The sequence below is a fragment of the Mobula birostris genome, chromosome 22, assembly GCF_030028105.1.
Source record: "Mobula birostris isolate sMobBir1 chromosome 22, sMobBir1.hap1, whole genome shotgun sequence".
Taxonomy (NCBI): domain Eukaryota; kingdom Metazoa; phylum Chordata; class Chondrichthyes; order Myliobatiformes; family Myliobatidae; genus Mobula; species Mobula birostris.
In genome coordinates, this window is record NC_092391.1 from 62,924,950 (window position 1) to 62,944,226 (window position 19,277).

Sequence of the window (19,277 nt, forward strand, 5' to 3'; positions counted from 1 at the left end):
AGAGTAATGATAAAATAAGTCAAAGATAGCATGGTTTCTGTAAAGGGAAATCTTGCCTGACAAATCTGTTAAAGTGCTTCAAGGAAATAACAAGCAGGGTGGACATAGGAGAGACAGTGGATGTCATTTATTTGGATTTTCAGAAGGTACTTGAGGCACGTGAGGCTGCTTAAAAAGATAAAATTCTGGCATTACAGGAGAGATACTGACATGGATAGTGAAATGGCTGACAGGAGGCAGTGAGTAGGAATAAAAGGGGCTTTTTCTGATTGGCTGCTGGTGAGTAGTAGTGTTCCTCAGGAGTCAGTATTGGGACTGCTACTTTTCATGTCGTTCGTCAGTGATTTGGATAATGGAATTGATGGCTTTGTGGCAAAGTTTGCGAATAATGTGAAGATAGTTGGAGGGTAGGTAGTGCTGAGGAGGGAATGCAATTGCAGCAGGACTTAGATAAATTGGAAGAATGCGCAAAAAGTAGCAGATGGAATACAATGTTGGGAGATGCATGATAATGCATTTTGGTAAAAGGTACAATAGTGCAGAGTATTATCTAAATGTTGAGAAGATTCAAACATCAGAGGTGTAGGGCGACCTAGGAGTCCTCGTGCAAGACTCTTGGTTAATTTACAGGTTAAGTCTGTGGTAAAGAAAGCATGTTGGCATTTATTTCAAGGGGAATTGAGTATAAAACAAGGAGATAATGCTGAGGCTTTATAAGACACTAATCAGGCTGCACTTGGAGTATTGTCAACAGTTTGGGCCCTATATCATAGAAAGGATGTGTTGTCATTGGGGAGAGTCCAGAGGAGGTTTATGAGGATGATTCCAGGAATGAACGGGTTAGCATATGAGAAGCGTTTGGCAGCTTTGGGCCTGTACTCACTGGAATTTAGAAGAATGAAACCTACCTAGTGTTGAAAGGACTAGATAAGGTGGATGTGGAGAGGATGTTTCCTATGGTGAAGATATCAAGAACTCGAGAGCACCACCTCAAAAGTGAGGGGCGACCCTTTAGAAGAGAGGTAAGGAAGAATTTTTGTAGTCAGAGAGAGGTAAGTCGGTGGAATCCTCTGCCACAGACTGTGGTGGAGGCCAAGTTCGTGTGGTTATTTAAGGCAGAAGTTGATGGTTTCCTGATCAGTCAGGGCATCAAAAGATGTGGTGAGAAGGCAGGTGTATGGGGTTGAGTGGAATCTGGGATCAGCCATGATGGAATGGCGGAACAGACTCGATGAGCTGAATGGCCTAATTCTGCTCCTATGTCTTATGGTCTGACAAAAATAAAGAATTATATATAATTTAAAAAATTTACAATGAACAGGTTGAATAGATATTGAATAAAGTATGCATAAATAAGTAAGTGCCTGCATGTAGTTACAGTGTAGTGGTGGTTGTTCATTGTTGACAGGAAACCCATGTAGGAGAATTTTTAAAGTGGAAGAACCATGATACTGGAGCAGTTCCACTCTCTCGACCTCAGAAGTCCGTGTCCGGTGGTTTGAACAAGTTTCACAAACTAGGGACTTATTTGGTTGCAGTGGGTGACCATGACACCTTTTGTGCCTTGTCACGCCCTTCGTTCTCCATGGAGCATTGCAGTACTATCTTCCTGGCTGTTGAATCTCACTGTAAATCTCATCTAACCAGCACGCCAGAGCTGACTTCACATGCCAGGACAGGGATATCTCGCCAGGGTATGAGGCCTGCCGGCTACCCTCACCTGGTTTAGCCCGCCTACCAAAGTGGTGTACCAGGATGTGGCCACTGTCACGTGTAAACAGGTACTTGGAGTCACAGGTGAGAGTGTCCAGTGGGAACCAAAGGTGAGTGAACTGCCCCAGAATGGACATGACAAGCCCCTTCACCAGAGGTGCTATCCCCTACATCTCATTTACAGTGTAAAGAGCATTATAAAAAGCAGTTTTAGCTGATAGGGGTCATGGAAGGAGATGTGTATGTGTATATGGAGGGCTAACTGGGGTGGTTAAACAGATTGACTGCCTTGGGGAAGAAAGTTTTAAGATGTTCTGAAGTTTTTGTTTTACTGGTCTTACAGTGCTTTCCAGAAGGGAGCTTTTGGGAAAAGCAGTTTGCAGAGAATGTTATGCATGTTATATATGAGACTGTCAGTACAATTGTGGTGCATTGTGCGGTTTGTTGCAATGGAGAAGATTGAATCTGCTTTCTCTTGCAGGTGGAAAAGCTGTTATGCATGTCCCCTGTGGATTTCCATGGCAACTTCCAGCTGGATGAGCGACGGAGAGATGCAGTTATTGCACTGGGCATTTTTTTGACGGAATCAAACCTTCAGGTGAGACATTTAGTTAATATGCTTTCAAAAGTGCCTTAGCACCCTTTCAATTAGAGTTGTCAAAGGTCGCACATTGTATTTTATAGCAACACACGCAAAATGCTGGAGGAACTCAGCAGGTCAGGCAGTATCTATGAAAATGAATACATAGTTGATATTTTGTGCTGAGACCCTTCATCAAGATGTAAGCTAATTTGGCAGGAGGGTGGGAACTGGAGTGATAGTACTGAGGATGGGACAGTTGGTTTAAGAGGCAGTGTTCAGTGAGACTGCGAGCAAGGAGAGGCTGATGATAGGGCAAAATTACAGTCAACGGGTTGAGTTGCAGTGTAAAAGAGGGGCAAAGTTGAAAAGGGACTGAAGGTGTTAAATTTGAATGCACACAGTATACCATAAGACATAGGAGCAGAATTAGGCCATCTGGCCCATCGAGTCTGTTCTGCCATTCAATCATGGCTGCTCCTCCTCAACCCCAGTTCCTGGCCTTTGCCTGTAACCTCTGATGCCATGTCCAGTCAAGAACCTATAAATCTCTGCCTTAAATACACCCGATGACCTGGCATCCACAGCAGCAAAATAAGGTAGATGAACTTGCAGCACAGTTACAGGTTGGCATGCATGAAGTTGTAGGCATCACTGAATCATGGCTGAAAGAAGATTATAGCTGGGAGCTTAAAGTCCCAGGATACACATTGTATCAAAAGGACAGGCAGGTCAACAGAGGGGGTGGGGTGGCTCTGTTGGTAAAAAATTAAATGAAATCATTAGAAAGAAGTATCATAGGAGTGGAAGATGTAGAGTCGTTATAGGTAGAGCTAAGAAACTGCAAGGGTAAAAACGCTCTGTTGGGAGTTCTTATACATACCCACAAACAGTAGTAAAGATGTGGTTTACAACTTATAAATGGAAATAGAAAATTCATGTCAAAATGATAGTGTTACAATAATCATGAAGGATTTCAATGTGTATGTAGATTGGGAAAATCAGGTTGGTTCTGGATCCCTAAAAGGGGGCTTTGTAGAATGTCAACGAGATGGCTATTCACAACAGCTTGTGGTTGAGCCAACAGGGATTCTGGATTGGGTGTTGTGCATGAACGGATTTGATTAGAGAGCTTTCGAGCTTTCGGTAACTGAACCCTTAGCGATCATAATATGATCAAATTCACCCTGCCATTTGAGAAGAGAAACTAAAGTCAGCTGTATCAGTGTAGTAAAGGAAATTACAGAGGTAAGAGCGAGGAGCTGGCCAAAACTGATTGGAAGAGGACACTAGCTTGATGACAGAGCAGCAATGGCTGGAATTTCTGGGAACAATTAGGAATGCGCAGAGAGGAAGATGTGTTTTAAAGGGAGAATGATTCAACTGTGGCTGAGAAGTCAAAGCCAATGTAAAAGCCAAGGAAAGGGCATATAATAGAGCAAAAATTAGTGAGAAGTTAGAGGATTGGGAAGCTTTTAAAAACCAACAGAAGGCAACTAAAAAGTCACAAAGAAGGAAAAGATAGATGGAATATCAAGGTAAGCTAGCCGATAGTATTAAAGAGGATACTAAAATTTTCTTCAGATATATAACGAGTAAAACAGAGGTGAGAGTAGATATCGGACCACTGGAAAATGATGCTGGAGGAACTGAATAAATATTTTGCATCAGTCTTCACATGGGAAGACACTAGCAGTATGCTGGAGGTTCAAGAGTATCAGGGGTAGAAGTGAGTGAAATTGCCATTACTCAGGAGAAAGTGCTTGAGAAAATAAAAGATCTGAAGGTAGATAAGTCACCTGGACCAGATGATCTGCATCCCAGTGTTCTAAAAGAGGTGGCTGAAGAGATTGTGGAGGCATTAGTACTGATCTTTCAAGAATCAATGCATGGTTCCAGTGGACAAGAAAATTGCAAAATCATTCCACTCTTCAGGAAAGCAGAGAGGCAGAAGACAGGAAATTACAGGCCAGTTAGTCTGACCTCAGTCGTTGGGAAGATGTTGGAGTTGATTATTAAGAATGTGATTTTGGGGTACTTGGAGGCACATGATAAAATAGGCCAAAGTCAGCATGGTTTCCTTAAGGGAAAACCTTGCCTGATATATCTCTTGGAATTCTCTGAAGAAATAACAAGCAGGATGTTGAGTACTTGGTTTTCTGAAGGCTTTTGACAAGGTGCCACACATGCTAGCAACACACATAAAAGTTGCTGGTGAACGCAGCAAGCCAGGCAGCATCTCTAGGGAGAGGTACAATCGATGTTTCGGGCAGAGACCCTTTGTCAGGACTAACTGAAAGAAGAGCTAGTAAGAGATTTGAAAGTGGAAGGGGGAGGGGGAGATCCGAAATGATAGGAGAAGACAGGAGGGGGAGAGATGGAACCAAGAGCTGGACAGTTGATTGGCAAAAGGGATATGAGAGGATCATGGGACAGGAGACCTAGGGAGAAAGAAAGGGAGGGGGGAGAAACCAGAGGATGGGCAAAGGGGTATGGTGAGGGGGACAGAGGGAGAAAAAGGAGGGAGAGGAAAAGAATGTGTGTATATAAATAAATAACAGATGGGGTACGAGGGGGAGGTGGGGCATTAGCGGAAGTTAGAGAAGTCAATGCTCATGCCATCAGGTTGGAGGCTACCCAGATGGAACTACCCAGTTGTTCCTCCAACCTGAGTGTGGCTTCATCTTTACAGTAGAGGAGGCCACACATAGACATATCAGAATGGGAATGGGACGTGGAATTAAAATTTGTGGCCACTGGGAGATCTGGCTTTCCCTGGTGGACAGAGCATAGGTGTTCAGTGAAATGATCTCCCAGTCTGTGTCGGGTCTCACCAATATATAGAAGGCCACATCGGGAGCACCGGACGCAGTATATCACCCCAGCCGACTCACAGGTGAAGTGTCGCCTCACCTGGAAGGACTACCTGGGGCCCTGAATGGTGGTAAGGGAGGAAGTGTAAGGGCATGTGTAGCACTTGTTCCACTTACAAGGATAAGTGCCAGGAGGGAGATCAGTGGGGAGGGATGGTGGGGACGAATGGACAAGGGAGTCGCGTAGGGAGCGATCCCTGTGGAAAGCAGAAGTGGGGGGGGGAGGGAAAGATGTGCTTAGTGGTGGGATCCCGTTGGAGGTGGTGGGAGTTACGAAGAATTACATGTTGGACCCGGAGGCTGGTGGGGTGGTAGGTGAGGACCAGGAGAACCCTATTCCCAGTGGGGTGGCGGGAGGATGAAATGAGAGCAGATGTGCGTGAAGTGGGGGAGATGCGTTTGAGAGCAGAGTTGATGGTGGAGGAAGGGAAGCCCCTTTCTTTATAAAAGGAGGACATCGCCTTCGTCCTGGAATGAAAAGCCTCATCCTGAGAGCAGATGCGGTGGAGACGGAGGAATTGCGAGAAGGGGATGGCATTTTTGCAAGAGACAGGGTGAGAAGAGGAATAGTCCAGATAGCTGTGAGAGTCAGTAGGCTTATAGCAGACATCAGTAGATAAGCTGTCTCCAGAGCTGGAGACAGAAAGATCTAGAAAGGGGAGGGAGGTGTCGGAAATGGACCAGGTAAACTTGAGGGCAGGGTGAAAGTTGGAGGCAAAGTTGATGAAGTCAACGAGCTCAGCGTGCGTGCAGGAAGCAGCGCCAATGCAGTCGTCAATGTAGCGAAGGAAAAGTGGGGGACAGATACCAGAATAGGTTTGGAACATAGGTTGTTCCACAATGCCAACAAAAAGGCAGGCATAGCTAGGACCCATACGGGTGCCCATGGCTACACCTTTAGTTTGGAGGAAGTGTGAGGAGCCAAAGGAGAAATTATTAAGAGTAAGGACTAATTCTGTTAGACGGAGCAGAGTGGTGGTAGGGGGGAACTGGTTAGGTCTGGAATCCAAAAAGAAGCGAAGAGCTTTGAGGCCTTCCTGATGGGAGATGGAAGTATATAGGGACTGGACATCCATGGTGAAAATAAAGCGGTGGGGGCCAGGGAATTTAAAATCATCGAAAAGTTTCAGAGCGTGAGAAGTATCATGAACATAGGTAGGAAGGGATTGAAGAAAGGGGGATAAAACAGTGTCGAGGTATGCAGAAACGAGTTCATTGGTGCAGGAGCAAGCTGAGACAATAGGTCTACCAGGGCAGGCAGGTTTGTGGATCTTGGTTAGGAGCTATGAATGGGAAGTGTGGGGTGTGGGAACTATAAGGTTGGCACCAGTGGATGGGAGGTTCCCCTAAGCGGATAAAGTCAGTGATGGTGTGGGAGACAATGGCTTGGTGCTCCTTATTGGGGTCACAATCGAGGGGTAAATAAGAGGAGGTATCCACCAGTTGTCGCTGTGCCTCGGCAAGGTAGAGGTCAGTACGCCAGACTACAACACCATCCCCCTTATCGGCGGGTTTAATAATAAGGTTAGGATTAGTGCGGAGGGAGTGGAGAGCAGAGCGTTCCGAAGGAGTGAGGTTGGAATGGGAACAAGGTGCGGTGAAGTCGAGATGGTTGATGTCCTGTCGGCAGTTAGCAATAAAGAGATCCAGAGCGGGCAGAAGACCAGAGCCGGGTGTCCATGAAGAGGTGGAGGGTTGAAGACGGGAGAAGGGGTCATCAGTGGGGGTGGGAGAGTCCTGCTGAAGAAGTAGGCTCGGAGATGAAGCCGACAGAAGAAGAGATCCACGTCATGGCAAATGTGGAACTCGCTGAGGTGTGGGCGAAGGGGGACAAAGGTGAGGCCCTTACTGAGGACAGAGCGTTCTGCCTCCGACAGTTGAAGGTCGGAGGGGATGGTAAAGACTCGGCACGGATGAGAAGTGGGATCAGAGGGGGGACGGGGAGGGAGGCTGCTGGTGTCAGTGGAGAGGGGAGGGTTGGAGTGAGAAGAAGAAGCCACACATGAGGCTGTTTAACTAGAGCCCATTGTATTACAGGAAAGGTACTAGCATGGATACAGCATTGACTGATTGGCAGGAGGCAAAAAGTGGGAATAAAGGGAGCATTTTCCGTTTGACTGCTGATGACTAGTGGTGTTCCACAGTGGTCTGTGTTGGGACTGCTCCTTTTTAAGATATATGTCAATGATTTGGGTGATGGAATTGATGACTTTGTGGCCAAGTTTGCAGACGATACAAAGATAGGTGCAGGGCAGGTGGTGTTGAGAAAACAGGTAGGCTACAAAAGGCATTAGATAGGAGACTGGGCAAAGAAGTAGCAGATGGAATACAGTGTCGAGAAGAATATGTTCATGTACTAGAAGAAATAAAAGGGTAGACTATTTTCTAAATGGAAGGAGAATTCAAATAACTGAGGTGCAAAGGGTTTTTGGGGGTCCTCGTGCAGGATTCCCTAAAGGCTAATTTGCAGGTTGATTGGTGGTGAGGAAGACAAATGCAACTTTAGCATTTATTTCGAGAGGCCTTATTTGTTGAAGCCTTATAAAGCACAGTGAGACCTCAATGGGAATATTGAGAGCAGTTTTGGACCCCTTATCTAAGAAAAGATGTGCTTACGTTAGAGAGGTTTCTCTCCATGAAAGGAGGTTCATGAAAATGATTCCAGGATTAAGAGGCTTATCATGTGAGGAGCCTTTGAATTCAGAAGAATGAGGGGTGATCTCATTGAAACCTATTGAATGGTGAAAGCCTCAATGAAGTAGATTTGGAGAGGAGTATTAAGACAAAAGGACACAGCCTCAGAATAGAGGGGTGTTTATTTAGAATGGTTGTTGTTCCTTTTGGCATTTGACTGTTTTTTTTGTGAGGCTGAGTTGCTAGCCTGACACTCAACCTAGCACGGATGGAAAGCATGCAAGGAGCCAGCTGGATTCGAGCTTGGGATCATTTGCCTCGAAGTCCAGTGCTGATATCACTATACCACGGGCTGGCACAATTTAGAGTGGTAGATGAGGAGGAATTTCGTTAGCTAGCGTGTGATGAATCTGTGGAATTTGTTAGCACAGGCGTCTGTGGAGTCCAAGTCATTGGGTATATTTAGGGCAGAGGTTGATAGATTCTGACTAGTCAGGGCATGAAGGAATATGGGGGAAAAAGTCAGGAGATTAAGGCTGAGAGGGAAAATGGATCAGCCAAGATGAAATGGCAGAGCAGATTCGACAGGCCAAATGGCCTAATTCTGCTCCTATATCTTATGGTCTTATGATCAAGGCAAGAAAGGAAGGGGAAGACTCCAGAATAAAACGTTCTTCATAGTGGTCTTCAGGCACCATTTATGTAAATCAAAATGGTGTTAGCCTTTCCTAGACTTCACGCGTTTGCACATGTGCTTTGAGCTAATGAAGTGGCTGAGCCCTCCACTGTGTTTAGTGTGTGTGCGCGTGTGTGTGCGTGCGTGTGTGTGCGTGCGTGTGTATGCGTGTGTGTGTGTGTGTGTGTGTGTATGTGCGTGCGTGTGTATGCGCGTGTGTGCATGTGTGTGTGTGTGTATGTGTGAGATCTCATATAGTTTTCTATATTTCATCCTCCTCCCCACCTTGTCGTGGTGGGGACACTTGTGAGCTCCTTAGATCCCGAGAGTGATGTTGTCTGGAGGTTAGCTGCTTGGTGCTTAGCTCCTGGTAGGGTCACCAGGGTCATGGCAGTAAGTTCAAGGGGGAGGACCCATATAGCAATCCAACCAAGATCTCAACAGTGAAGCTGGGGGAAGATGATGACACATCATACTGGCAGTAAAAGTGGAGGAAGGCTGCAACAGTGAACAGTCCCCATTTCTCTTGTATTCCATGACACAGGATCCTGACCCTCTAAGTCTCTCTGAACGTCTATGTCCCCCCGAGTTACACAAACTACAAAACTAAATATTAAATAAGCAAGTACTGAGCTAAGCGTGCGAGTGGGCTGGACCGTTAAACTCCGGTTTCCAATGGTTCTTCAGTGACCTCGATGTGAAGCGGGCTCTGGGGATGAAGGAAAGAGACTGAGCCGCCCCCCCATACGTTCTATTCTTATACTGCTGAGTTTCCTGAAACCAGACTGGTGCTGTGGGACACAAGGTAACCAATGGAAAAGAGCTGCTGCCAACGGGCCAAGCGATGGAAGCTCCTTTGGATCAACAGATAAACTAACCCCCACATAACACCAGTTTTAATCACCAACCTATTTCACTGATCAACCCAAGTGCTCCTGAGAGCTCCCATTGGCAGATGTTAGGTCTGCTTCAGTGCTGTCAACCTGGTAGCCAGGTAAGAAATTTAGGTCCTGACGAAGGGTCTCGGCCTGAAACGTCGACTGCACTTCTTCCTAGAGATGCTGCCTGGCCTGCTGCGTTCACCAGCAACTTTTATGTGTGTTGCTTGAATTTCCAGCATCTGCAGAATTCCTGTTGTTAACAAATTTTGATCTTACTTCTCGCAGCACAAAGAAACCGTCGTCCCTTATCTGCTCCGCCTCCTGAAAGGATTACCGAAAGTACAGTGGATTGAAGACAGCTCAGGGAGAAAACATCGAGGTAATGCCATCGCAATTAATGTAAAGTATTAATGTTAGCTCTTTAGGGTTTGAAATGGTAGTAATTGCTGGTCTACTGTGAATTTATATTCATGGGGCTTAAAATATAAAGGAGAAATTATATTTATTTGCAAGTTCAAATGGTTCAATTTAATATCAGAGAATGTCTACAATATGCACCTGAAATTATTATTCTTCAGAGACATCCACCGGACAAGAAGTCTAAAGAATGAATGGCAGTAACACCAGAACCTAAAAGCCTCCTCTCTCCCCTTCATCCTCCCACACATAAGCAGCAGGAGAAATGTTGATTCTCTACGCTGCCGCCTCCCCCCACTTAACACCAGCAGAAACACTGACCGCCCCTCCCCCCACCATATAAGCAAAAGCCCCCAAAATAGACCTTGATCTAGATGCCATCAAAAACTACAGTCCATAGCCCAGCATTTTGGTATCTCAGACAGGCTTTCTTAAGATTTAGTTACAATTAGAAATACTGTTGTTTATTTATTATGATTGTTCTTAAAATTAATATTAAACCTGATTCTGATTAAATACAAGTTGACCTTCAGCTGAGCTGCGTCACGACCTTGGCTTGTCGGTAGAGTATTCCGAGGGCTCTGAGTTTTTTTTTTACAGTTGTTTTTCCTTGTATTCTCAGTGTTTTATAATGTATTATAATATATTGTTACTCTTTGGGGATCTTTAATGTGTTTTTGTTAGGTTTTCTTTATTTTACATTGAAGTTGCAATTGCCATTGCAAACTTCCAATTAATTCTCCAGGACTTTGCTGGTGACCAATTAAGTAACCTTGGACTTTTGTCTTTTATTAGAATAGTTACTTGTTAGCGTGTAATTAGTCTGCAGTTTTATCAGCTGGGTACTGATTCTTTCATGTATTTAAAGGGGCAGTGCTAATCCCTTGGGGTCTCAGTTGTCCTGCTCCATGCCAAGTGAAGTTCAGGCCGATTTATTTTGAGTTATCCAAGACCTCATAAATTCTGCTGTTTTGCTTTGTCTTTTTCGTTAATAAAATTCCTAGTTTTGTTTAACCCTTCCAAGTCGTGTGTGATCCTGCGTGGGTTTGCAGATGCAGCGGGAGAGACCTGTATACTCTGATATACAGAGATGATCATGTGCATTCTTGTGAGGAAAGTGGGCCAAGGTAATTTTATTATCAAAGAACATATATGTCACCATATACAACACTGAGATTCATTTTCTTGTGGGCAAACTCAATAATCCAATAACCATAATGGAATCAATGAAAGACCGCACACAACAGACCGAACAACCAGTGTACGAAAGCCAACAAACTGTGCGAATACAAAAGAAAAATAAAAAATAATAATAGATAAATAAGCAATAAATATCGAGAACAAGAGATGAAGAGTTCTCGAAAGTGAGTCCACAGATTGTGGGAACAGTTCAGTGATGGGGCATGTGAAATTATCCCCTTTGTTTCAAGAGCCTGATGGTTGAGGAATAATAATTGTTCTTGAACTTGGTGGTGTGAGTCCTGGGGCTCCTGTACCTTCTTCAGCAGTGAGAAAAGAGCATGACCTGGGTGGTGGGCATCTCTAATAATAGCTGCTGCTTTCTTCTGACAACGCTCTGTGTAGATGTGCTCAATGGTGGGGAGGGCTTTAGCCATGACGTACTGGGCTGTATCCACTACTTTTTGTATAATTTTCCGTTGAAGGGCATTGGTGTTTCCATGTCAGGCTGTGATGCAAGTGGTTTATGTACTCTCTGCTGCTCATCTATAGAAGTTTGTCAAAGTTTTAGATATCATGCTGAAACTTTGCAAACTCCTAACGAAGTAGAGCACTGCCATGCTTTCTTTGTAATTGCACCTACGTGTGGGTCCAGGACAGGTCCTCTGAAATGAAAACACAGAGGAATTTAAAATTGCTGACCCTCTGCACCTCTGATCCCCTCCGATGAGGACTGGCTAATGGTCCTTCAGTTTCCTGCTCCTGAAGTCAAAGTTTAAAGTTCAAAGTACATTAATTATCGAAGTTTGGGTACTATATACAACCTTGAGATTTATCTCCTTATAAGCAGCCACAAAACAAAGAAACCCATTTAAAAAGACTGTTAAATGTGCAGGGAAAAAAAAGCAAATTACATAAGAACATAAGGAATAGGAGCAGGAGTAGGCCATCTGGCTTGTCAAGCCTGCTCCGTCGTTCAATAAGATCATGGCTGCTCTGTCCATGGACTCATCTCCACCTTCCTGCCTTTTCCCATAATCCTTAATTCCCCTACTATGTAAAAATCTAACTAATCTTGTCTTATATATATCTACTGAGGTAGCCTCCACTGCTTCATTGGGCAGACAATTCCACAGCTTCACCACTCTCTGGGAAAAGCAGTTCCACCTCATCACCATCCTAAATCTATTCCCCCAAATCTTGAGGCTTTCAGCCCTAGTCTCACCTACCAGAGAAATAACTTTGGTAGAAACACAAAAGACCTACAGCACAATACAGGTCCTTCGCCCCACAATGCTGTGCTGAACATGTACTTACTTTAGAAATTACCTCAGGTTACCCGTAGCCCTCCATCTTTCTAAGTTCCGTGTACCTATGCAGGAGTCTCTTAAAAGACCCTATTGTATTTGCCTCCACCGCAGTCTCCGGCAGCTATTCCATGCACTCACCACTCTCTGCATAAAAAACTTACCTCTGACATCTCCTCTGTACCTACTTCCAAGCACCTTAAAACTGTGCCCTCTTGTGTTGGCCATTTCAGCCCTGGGATAAAGCCTCTTGACTATCCACACAATCAATGCCTGTCGTCATCTTATACACCTCTATCAGGTCACCTCTCATCCTCCATCGCTCCAAGGAGAAAAGGCCAAGTTCACTCAATCTATTCCCATAAGGCCTGCTCCCCCATCCAGTAAAAAATCCTTGTAAGTCTTTTCCGCACCCTTTCTATAGTTTCCATATCCTTCCTGTAGTGAGGTGACCAGAACTGAGCACAGTACTCCAGGTGGGGTCTAACTAGAATCCTATGTAGCTGTAACATTACCTCTCAGCTCTTGAACTCAGTCCCATGGTTGATGAAGGCCAATGCACCATATGCCTTCTTAACCACAGAGTCAACCTGGGCAGCAACTTTGAGCATCCTATGGACTCGGACCCCAAGATCCATCTGATCCTCCACACTGCTAAGAGTCTTATCATTAATACTATATTTTGCCATCATATTTAACCTATCGAAATGAACCACCTCACAGTTATCAGGGAGGAACTCCAAAAAGGGATATCCTTCTCAAGAAAGGGAGTAGAGATAGCCCAGGAAATTATAGACCAGTGAGTCTTCCTTCAGTGGTTGGTAAAATGATGGAGAAGATCCTTTCTTTTTTCTTTTTCAATATTTGTGTTGATTTCTTGCATAAAAGAATACAGAGTACAGTAGGATATATAATATATATCGATTACAGTATATTGAAATCACAAATGTAGTCTCATTACCCCATATCCATATACATTAGGAAGGAGGGAGGGAGGGAACATCGACTCAGACCATTAAATTTAAACATAATATTGAAGAGAGATAATTCTATTATACAAAAAAAATCTAAACCCACTACCAGAAAAAAAAACAGCTGTTTGGTTAAAAAAAAAAGGAAAAAATCCTTATCATATAATAAAACATATTGTTAGTCAACATCTGTGCTTAATAGCAAATCAAAGATTTTGAAAATAATTCAGAAAAGGCCCCCACAATGTTAAAAAACCTTGTCTAGGTTCAGAAATTGAATAGCGAATCTTCTCTAAATTTAAGCATGACGTAACATGATTTCACCAATGAGTGGCATCCTTCCACTTAAGCAAGAATGCCCTGCTGGCTATAAGAGAAATATGCAAATCATGTGTCTCCAAAATAATATCATTTCCTCCAACAATATCAACTAAGGCAGTCAAAGGATTAGGTTTAAGATTTACTTTAAAAAGCACCGAAAAAGTTTGGAATACTTCCTTCCAATATTTTTCAAGGCTTGGACAAGTCCAAGACATATGAATTAGTGAAGCTTCTCCATTGTTACATCATTCACAATAGGGAGATATATCCGAATAAAAACGAGACAGCTTATCTTTAGTTATGTGGGCCCTATGAGCCACTTTAAATTGTAGAAGGGAATGATGGGCACATAATAATGAGGGATTAACCAATTTAAAAATTTCATTCCAAATGTCCTCAAAAATTGGAATCTGTAAATCTTGTTCCCAGAGATTTTTAATTTTGTCTAAAGGAATATTTCTCATTCCCAACAACATACCATAAATATTAGATACAGATCCATTATGGAAGGGTTTCAAGTTAAAAATTGTATCAAGTAAATTCTTATCTGGACTTTTAGGAAATGTATGTACTTGAGAACACAAAAAGTCTCTAATTTGTAAATATCGAAAAAAGTAGGTTTTGGGTAGGCTATACTTTGGGTAAGCTGACAGTTGTTCAAATGAAGAGAGACTATCTCCAACAAACAAATTTTGAAAACATTTAATACCCAATCTATTCCACTCTTTAAAAGCTAAATCAGTCATAGAAGGTTTAAAAAATAGTTAGAAAGAATGGGACTTGAAAGTGAAAAACTCAATAAACCAAAATACTTTCTAAATTGTACCCAAATCCTCAAAGTGTGTTTAACTACAAAATTATCAGTTAAATTACTTAAAGATAAAGGAATTGAGGATCCGAGAAGAGAAATGATAGAAAATTTATTAACAGAATTAGCTTCTAAGGAAACCCAGACCGGACAGTCCTCTTGATTAATATAATATAACCATAAGATTCTGTATATTGACTGTCCAGTAATAAAACCTAAAATTTGATAAGGCTAAACCTCCATTCCTTTTTAGCTTTTTGAAGATGAACTTTATTTAATCGAGAAATTTTATTTTTCCATATATAAGAAGATATAATAGAATCCAGAGAATCAAAAAAAGATTTAGGAATAAAAACAGGTACAGCCTGAAATAAATATAAAAATTTAGGCAAAATATTCATTTTAATAGAATTAATTCGGCCAATCAACGATAAGGAGAGGGGTGACCAATTTGATAGTGCCTTCTTAACATAATTCAGAAGTGTAAAAAATTTTTCTTTAAAAAGGAATTTGTAATTCCTAGTAATTGTTATGCCCAAACAAGTAAATTGATTTTTTACAATTTTAAAAGGAAGGTTAGTATTAACTAATACCAAATTATTCAAAGGAAAAAGTTCACTCTTATGAAAGTTAAGTTTATATCCTGAAAACTGACTAAAGCAGGACAGTAAAGAAAGAGAGAAGATTCTGAGAGGCAGGATTTATGAACATTTCATTTTCCTTCTTGATAGCTTGCTGCACCTGTAAACCAACCTTCTGTGATTAATGCACAAGGACTCCCAAGTCCTTCTGCACAGCAGCATATTATAATCTTCTACCATTTGAATAATAATCTGATCATCCACTTTTCCTTTGAAAGTGAATGACCTCACATTTATTGACATTGTACTCCATCTGCCCGACCTTTGCCCACTTACTTAACCTATCTATATCTCTGCAAATTCTCAGTATCCTCTGCACAATTTGCTTTTCAACTAATTTATTGTCATCAGCAAACTTAGATACACTACACTCAGTCCCCTCTTCCAGATTGTTAATGTATATCAAGAACAGTTGCGGGCCCAGCACCGACCCCTGTGGCACACTGCTCACCACTGATTGCCACATCAGAGAACCACTCATGTATCCCAACTCTCTGCTTTCTATGAGTTAGCCAATCCTCTATCCAAGCTAAAGCATCACCCCCAACTCTATGTATCCTTCTCTTATGGATAAGTCTTTATTGTGGCACCTTATCTAACACCTTCTGGAAATCCAAGTAAATAACATCCATCTGTTCCCCTCTATCTATTGTGCTTGTTTACATCCTCAAAGAACTCCAGTAAGTTTGTCAAACAGGTCCTACCTTTGCTGAATCCATGCTGTGTCCGCATGATAAATCCACTTCTTTCCAGATGCCTCACTAATTCTTCTTTAATGATAGCGTCAAGCATTTTCCCAACTACAGATGTTGAACTAACTATCTATAGTTACGTGCCTTTTGCCGACATCCTTTTTTGAACAGTGGTGTGACATTCGCCATCTTCCAATCTGCCTGGGCCTACCAAGAGTCCAGAGAATTTTGGTAAATTATCACCAAAACCTCAACTATAACCTCTGCCATTTCTTTCATTATCCTGGGATGCATTCCATCTGGACCAGGGGAATTATCTATCTTTAGGCCCACAAGTTTGCACAACCTACTTCTTTAGTGATAGTTGTTGTATTGGGGTCCTCACCTCCCATTACATCCATAACATCTCTCTTTGGCATGTTAGATGTGTCCTCCACCATGAAAACTGACGCAAAATAGTCATTCAAAGCCTTTGCCATTTCTTCATTATCCAATATCAATTCCCCCTTCTCGTCTTCCAAGGGACCTGCATTCATTTTGGCCACACTTTTCCACGTTTATAATTATAAAAACTTTTACTATCGGTTTTTATATTTTGTGCTAGTTTATTTTCATAATCTGTGATGCCTTTCTTTATTGCTTGCCTAGTGGTTCTTTGTTGCTTTTTAAAGTTTTCCCAATCTTTCAGTTTCCCACTACTCTTGGCGACTTTGTACGCACAAGCTTTTAGTTTGATGCCTTCCTTTATTTCCTTAGTTATCCATTGCTGGCTCTCCCCACCCTTACTGTCCTTGCTTTTAACTGGAAAATACTTTTGTTGAGCACAGTGAAAAATTTCTTTGAAAGTCTTCCACTGTTTATCAACCATCCCACCATATGGCCTGTGTTCCTATTCTACCCTATCCAACAACTCCCTCATCCCGCTGTAGTCTCCTTTATTTAGGCATAATACACTTCTTATAGATCAAACTATTGCACCCTCCATTTGTATCAGAAACTCAACCATACTGTGATCACTCTTTCCAAATGGATCCCTAACTACAAGATTGCTAATTTTACCTGTCTCATTGCACAGGGCCAGATCCAAGACAGCACGTTCTCTTGTAGATTCAGTAACATGCTGTTCAAGAAAGCTATCACAGATGCATTCTATGAAGTCCTTCTGAAGACTACCTCAACCAACTTGATTCAGCCAATCTATGTACAAGTTAAGCTCCCCCATGAGAACTGTTGTTCCATTCTTACATGCCTCAGATATTTCTCTGTTTATTGCCTGTGCCACTGAAATGTTATTATTCAGTGGCCGATAGACAACTCCTACCAGTGATTTTTTTCCTTTTACTATTCCTAATCTTTACCCAGATGGATTCCACATTCTGCTCCTTAGATCTTTTATCATCTCTCAGTATCACCCTGATCTCATCTTTAATTAAGAGTGCTACCCCACCTCCCTTACCTTCCTGCCTATCTTTCCGTATTACCTGATATCCTTGGTATTTAATTCCCAATTCTCTCCACCCTGCAATCACACTTCTGTAATGGCCACTAAACTATACCCCTTTGTGCTGATTTATGCTGCATTTGCAAGTTCACTGACCTTGTTACAAATACCATAGGCATTCAGATAAAGTGCCCTTACACTCATTGTGTCCTTAAAATCTAGTAATCTTTGTCTCTTATGCACTTGACTTTTCTGCACTCCACCTTTACTTTTCTCTTTTTTAACTTTTGGTTTTACCTCATCTTTATCTACACTTTTCCCATTTACTTTATCCATACTTCTCCAATCTGTTGAACCCACCCCCTGGTATTTAATTTAAAGCCCTATCCACAACCCTAGTTATACGATTAACCAGGATCCAGGTCCCATCACAGTCCAGGTGGAGCCTGTCCCAACGGAACAGCACCCTCCTTCTCCAATACTGGTGCCCGTTTCCCAAGAATTCAAACCCATTTCTCCCCACAGCAATCCTTGAGCCACGCATTTAACTCTCTAATCTTCTTAACCTTGTGCCAATTTGCACATGACTGAGATAGTAATCCAGAGATTACCACCTTTTTGGTTCTTCTTTTTAATTTAGTCCCTAGTTGCTCAAATTCCCTCAGCAGAACCTCTTCCCTCGATGTACCTATGTTGTTGACAGCCATATGGACCACGACAATTGGATCTTTTCCCTCCCACTGCAAATTCCTCTGCAGGTCAGGTAAGATGTCCCGAACCCGGGCACCAGCCAGGCAACGCCGTCATTGGGACACTCTATCCCTGCGGTAGAGAACTTGGCCTATTCTATACTATCCCCAATTACCACTATATTTCTCTTCTTTCCTCCCTCTTGCCTGGCTCCCTGAACCATGGTGCCACAGTTAGGTTGCTTATCCTTCCTGCAGCCCCACTCTCATCCACACAGGGAGCAAGGATCTCAGAACTGCTGGACAAGCTCAAGGGCTGAGGTTCCTCCAGCACTGTCTCTTGGATCCCATTTACCTGCTACACTCGCAGTCACACCCTTTTGTCCCTGACCACGGACAGACTTTGAGACAGTTAATCTGATAGGTGTACCTACCTTGTGGAAGAGAAGAGAGCGTCGAGATAACTCACTGCCCCCCCCCCCACGATATGTTGTGGTGTTTGAAGCTCAGATTCCAGGTCATCAACTTTGAGCAGCCAACACTTGCTGCAGATGTGGTCAGCAGGAACCACAATGGGGTCCACTGGCTCCCGACATCATGCAGCTACAGCACGTCACCTTTTACGCAAACATTAAAAGTAAGCAAATAACATTCAGAGCTGAAGTTCTTGAAAGAGGTCATAGTCAGGAAACCAGTCATCAGATGATCCAGGAGCCCATCAATTGCAGGCCACAGCCTCAATTCATTGTAGAGATGAGTAAGCCTTGCGAAGCAGCGAGCAGAGCACCACCACGACCCTCTCCTCTGGCCTTTTCAGTCTACCCCGGCACTTAAATTGGCCCAACACCACTCCATTCCTTGCTCTCAGTCCTGGCTCGATTCTGCCTGTATTCGACCTTTCCAATCTGGTCCGGTGCTTAAATCGGGCAAACGATGGGTAGTTCCAAGCACTTAGGACTGGGTCCCGCTGCCTTGACTCTGCCTCGTCTCGCCTTGCCTCAGTACTGCTGCTTCGAGTCACTTTCAAGCCCACTCCAGCAATAGCTAAACATTGGCTCGATCCCCGCTCTTGGGCTCGGGCCCCAATGCCTTGATTCTGCCCTTACTGGCCACGTCGCAACCACCCTGCACCTTCGAGACTTCAGTTCACACCATAAAAATGGCAACATGCACAGGCAGTTCAAAAACTCTGCTCCAAATGGGAAGTTACAGTCTATTGATTGCAGTGATCACTAAAGAGAAAAAAAAAATGTGATTAATGAAGTAGGTAGTAGTTTTATTTGCTGCCAGGAAGTTGTCACTGTCTTTCTTCGGGCACCATCTTAATCTGGAAGCTGGTTGGTCTTGCTGACTTTGGGTATGAGGTTGTTGTTGTGGCACCACTCAGTCAGATTTTCAATGTCACTCCTATCTGCACTAAAATATAAGGTCATACATTATGTCCTTGTATTTGT

The 19,277-nt window shown here is 43.0% G+C and overlaps 1 protein-coding gene across 4 annotated transcripts in view; it reads left to right on the plus strand.

Moving 5' to 3' along the window:
* Nucleotides 1–19,277, plus strand: part of pi4kab (phosphatidylinositol 4-kinase, catalytic, alpha b) — a 347,746-nt gene that overhangs the window by 13,747 nt on the left and 314,722 nt on the right. For all 4 annotated transcript variants that reach the window (XM_072240890.1, XM_072240891.1, XM_072240889.1 and 1 more), the window contains exons 2-3: nucleotides 2,195–2,311; nucleotides 9,643–9,736. In XM_072240890.1, the coding sequence (XP_072096991.1) occupies nucleotides 2,195–2,311; nucleotides 9,643–9,736 (211 nt within the window). The remainder of the gene's footprint in view (nucleotides 1–2,194; nucleotides 2,312–9,642; nucleotides 9,737–19,277) is intronic.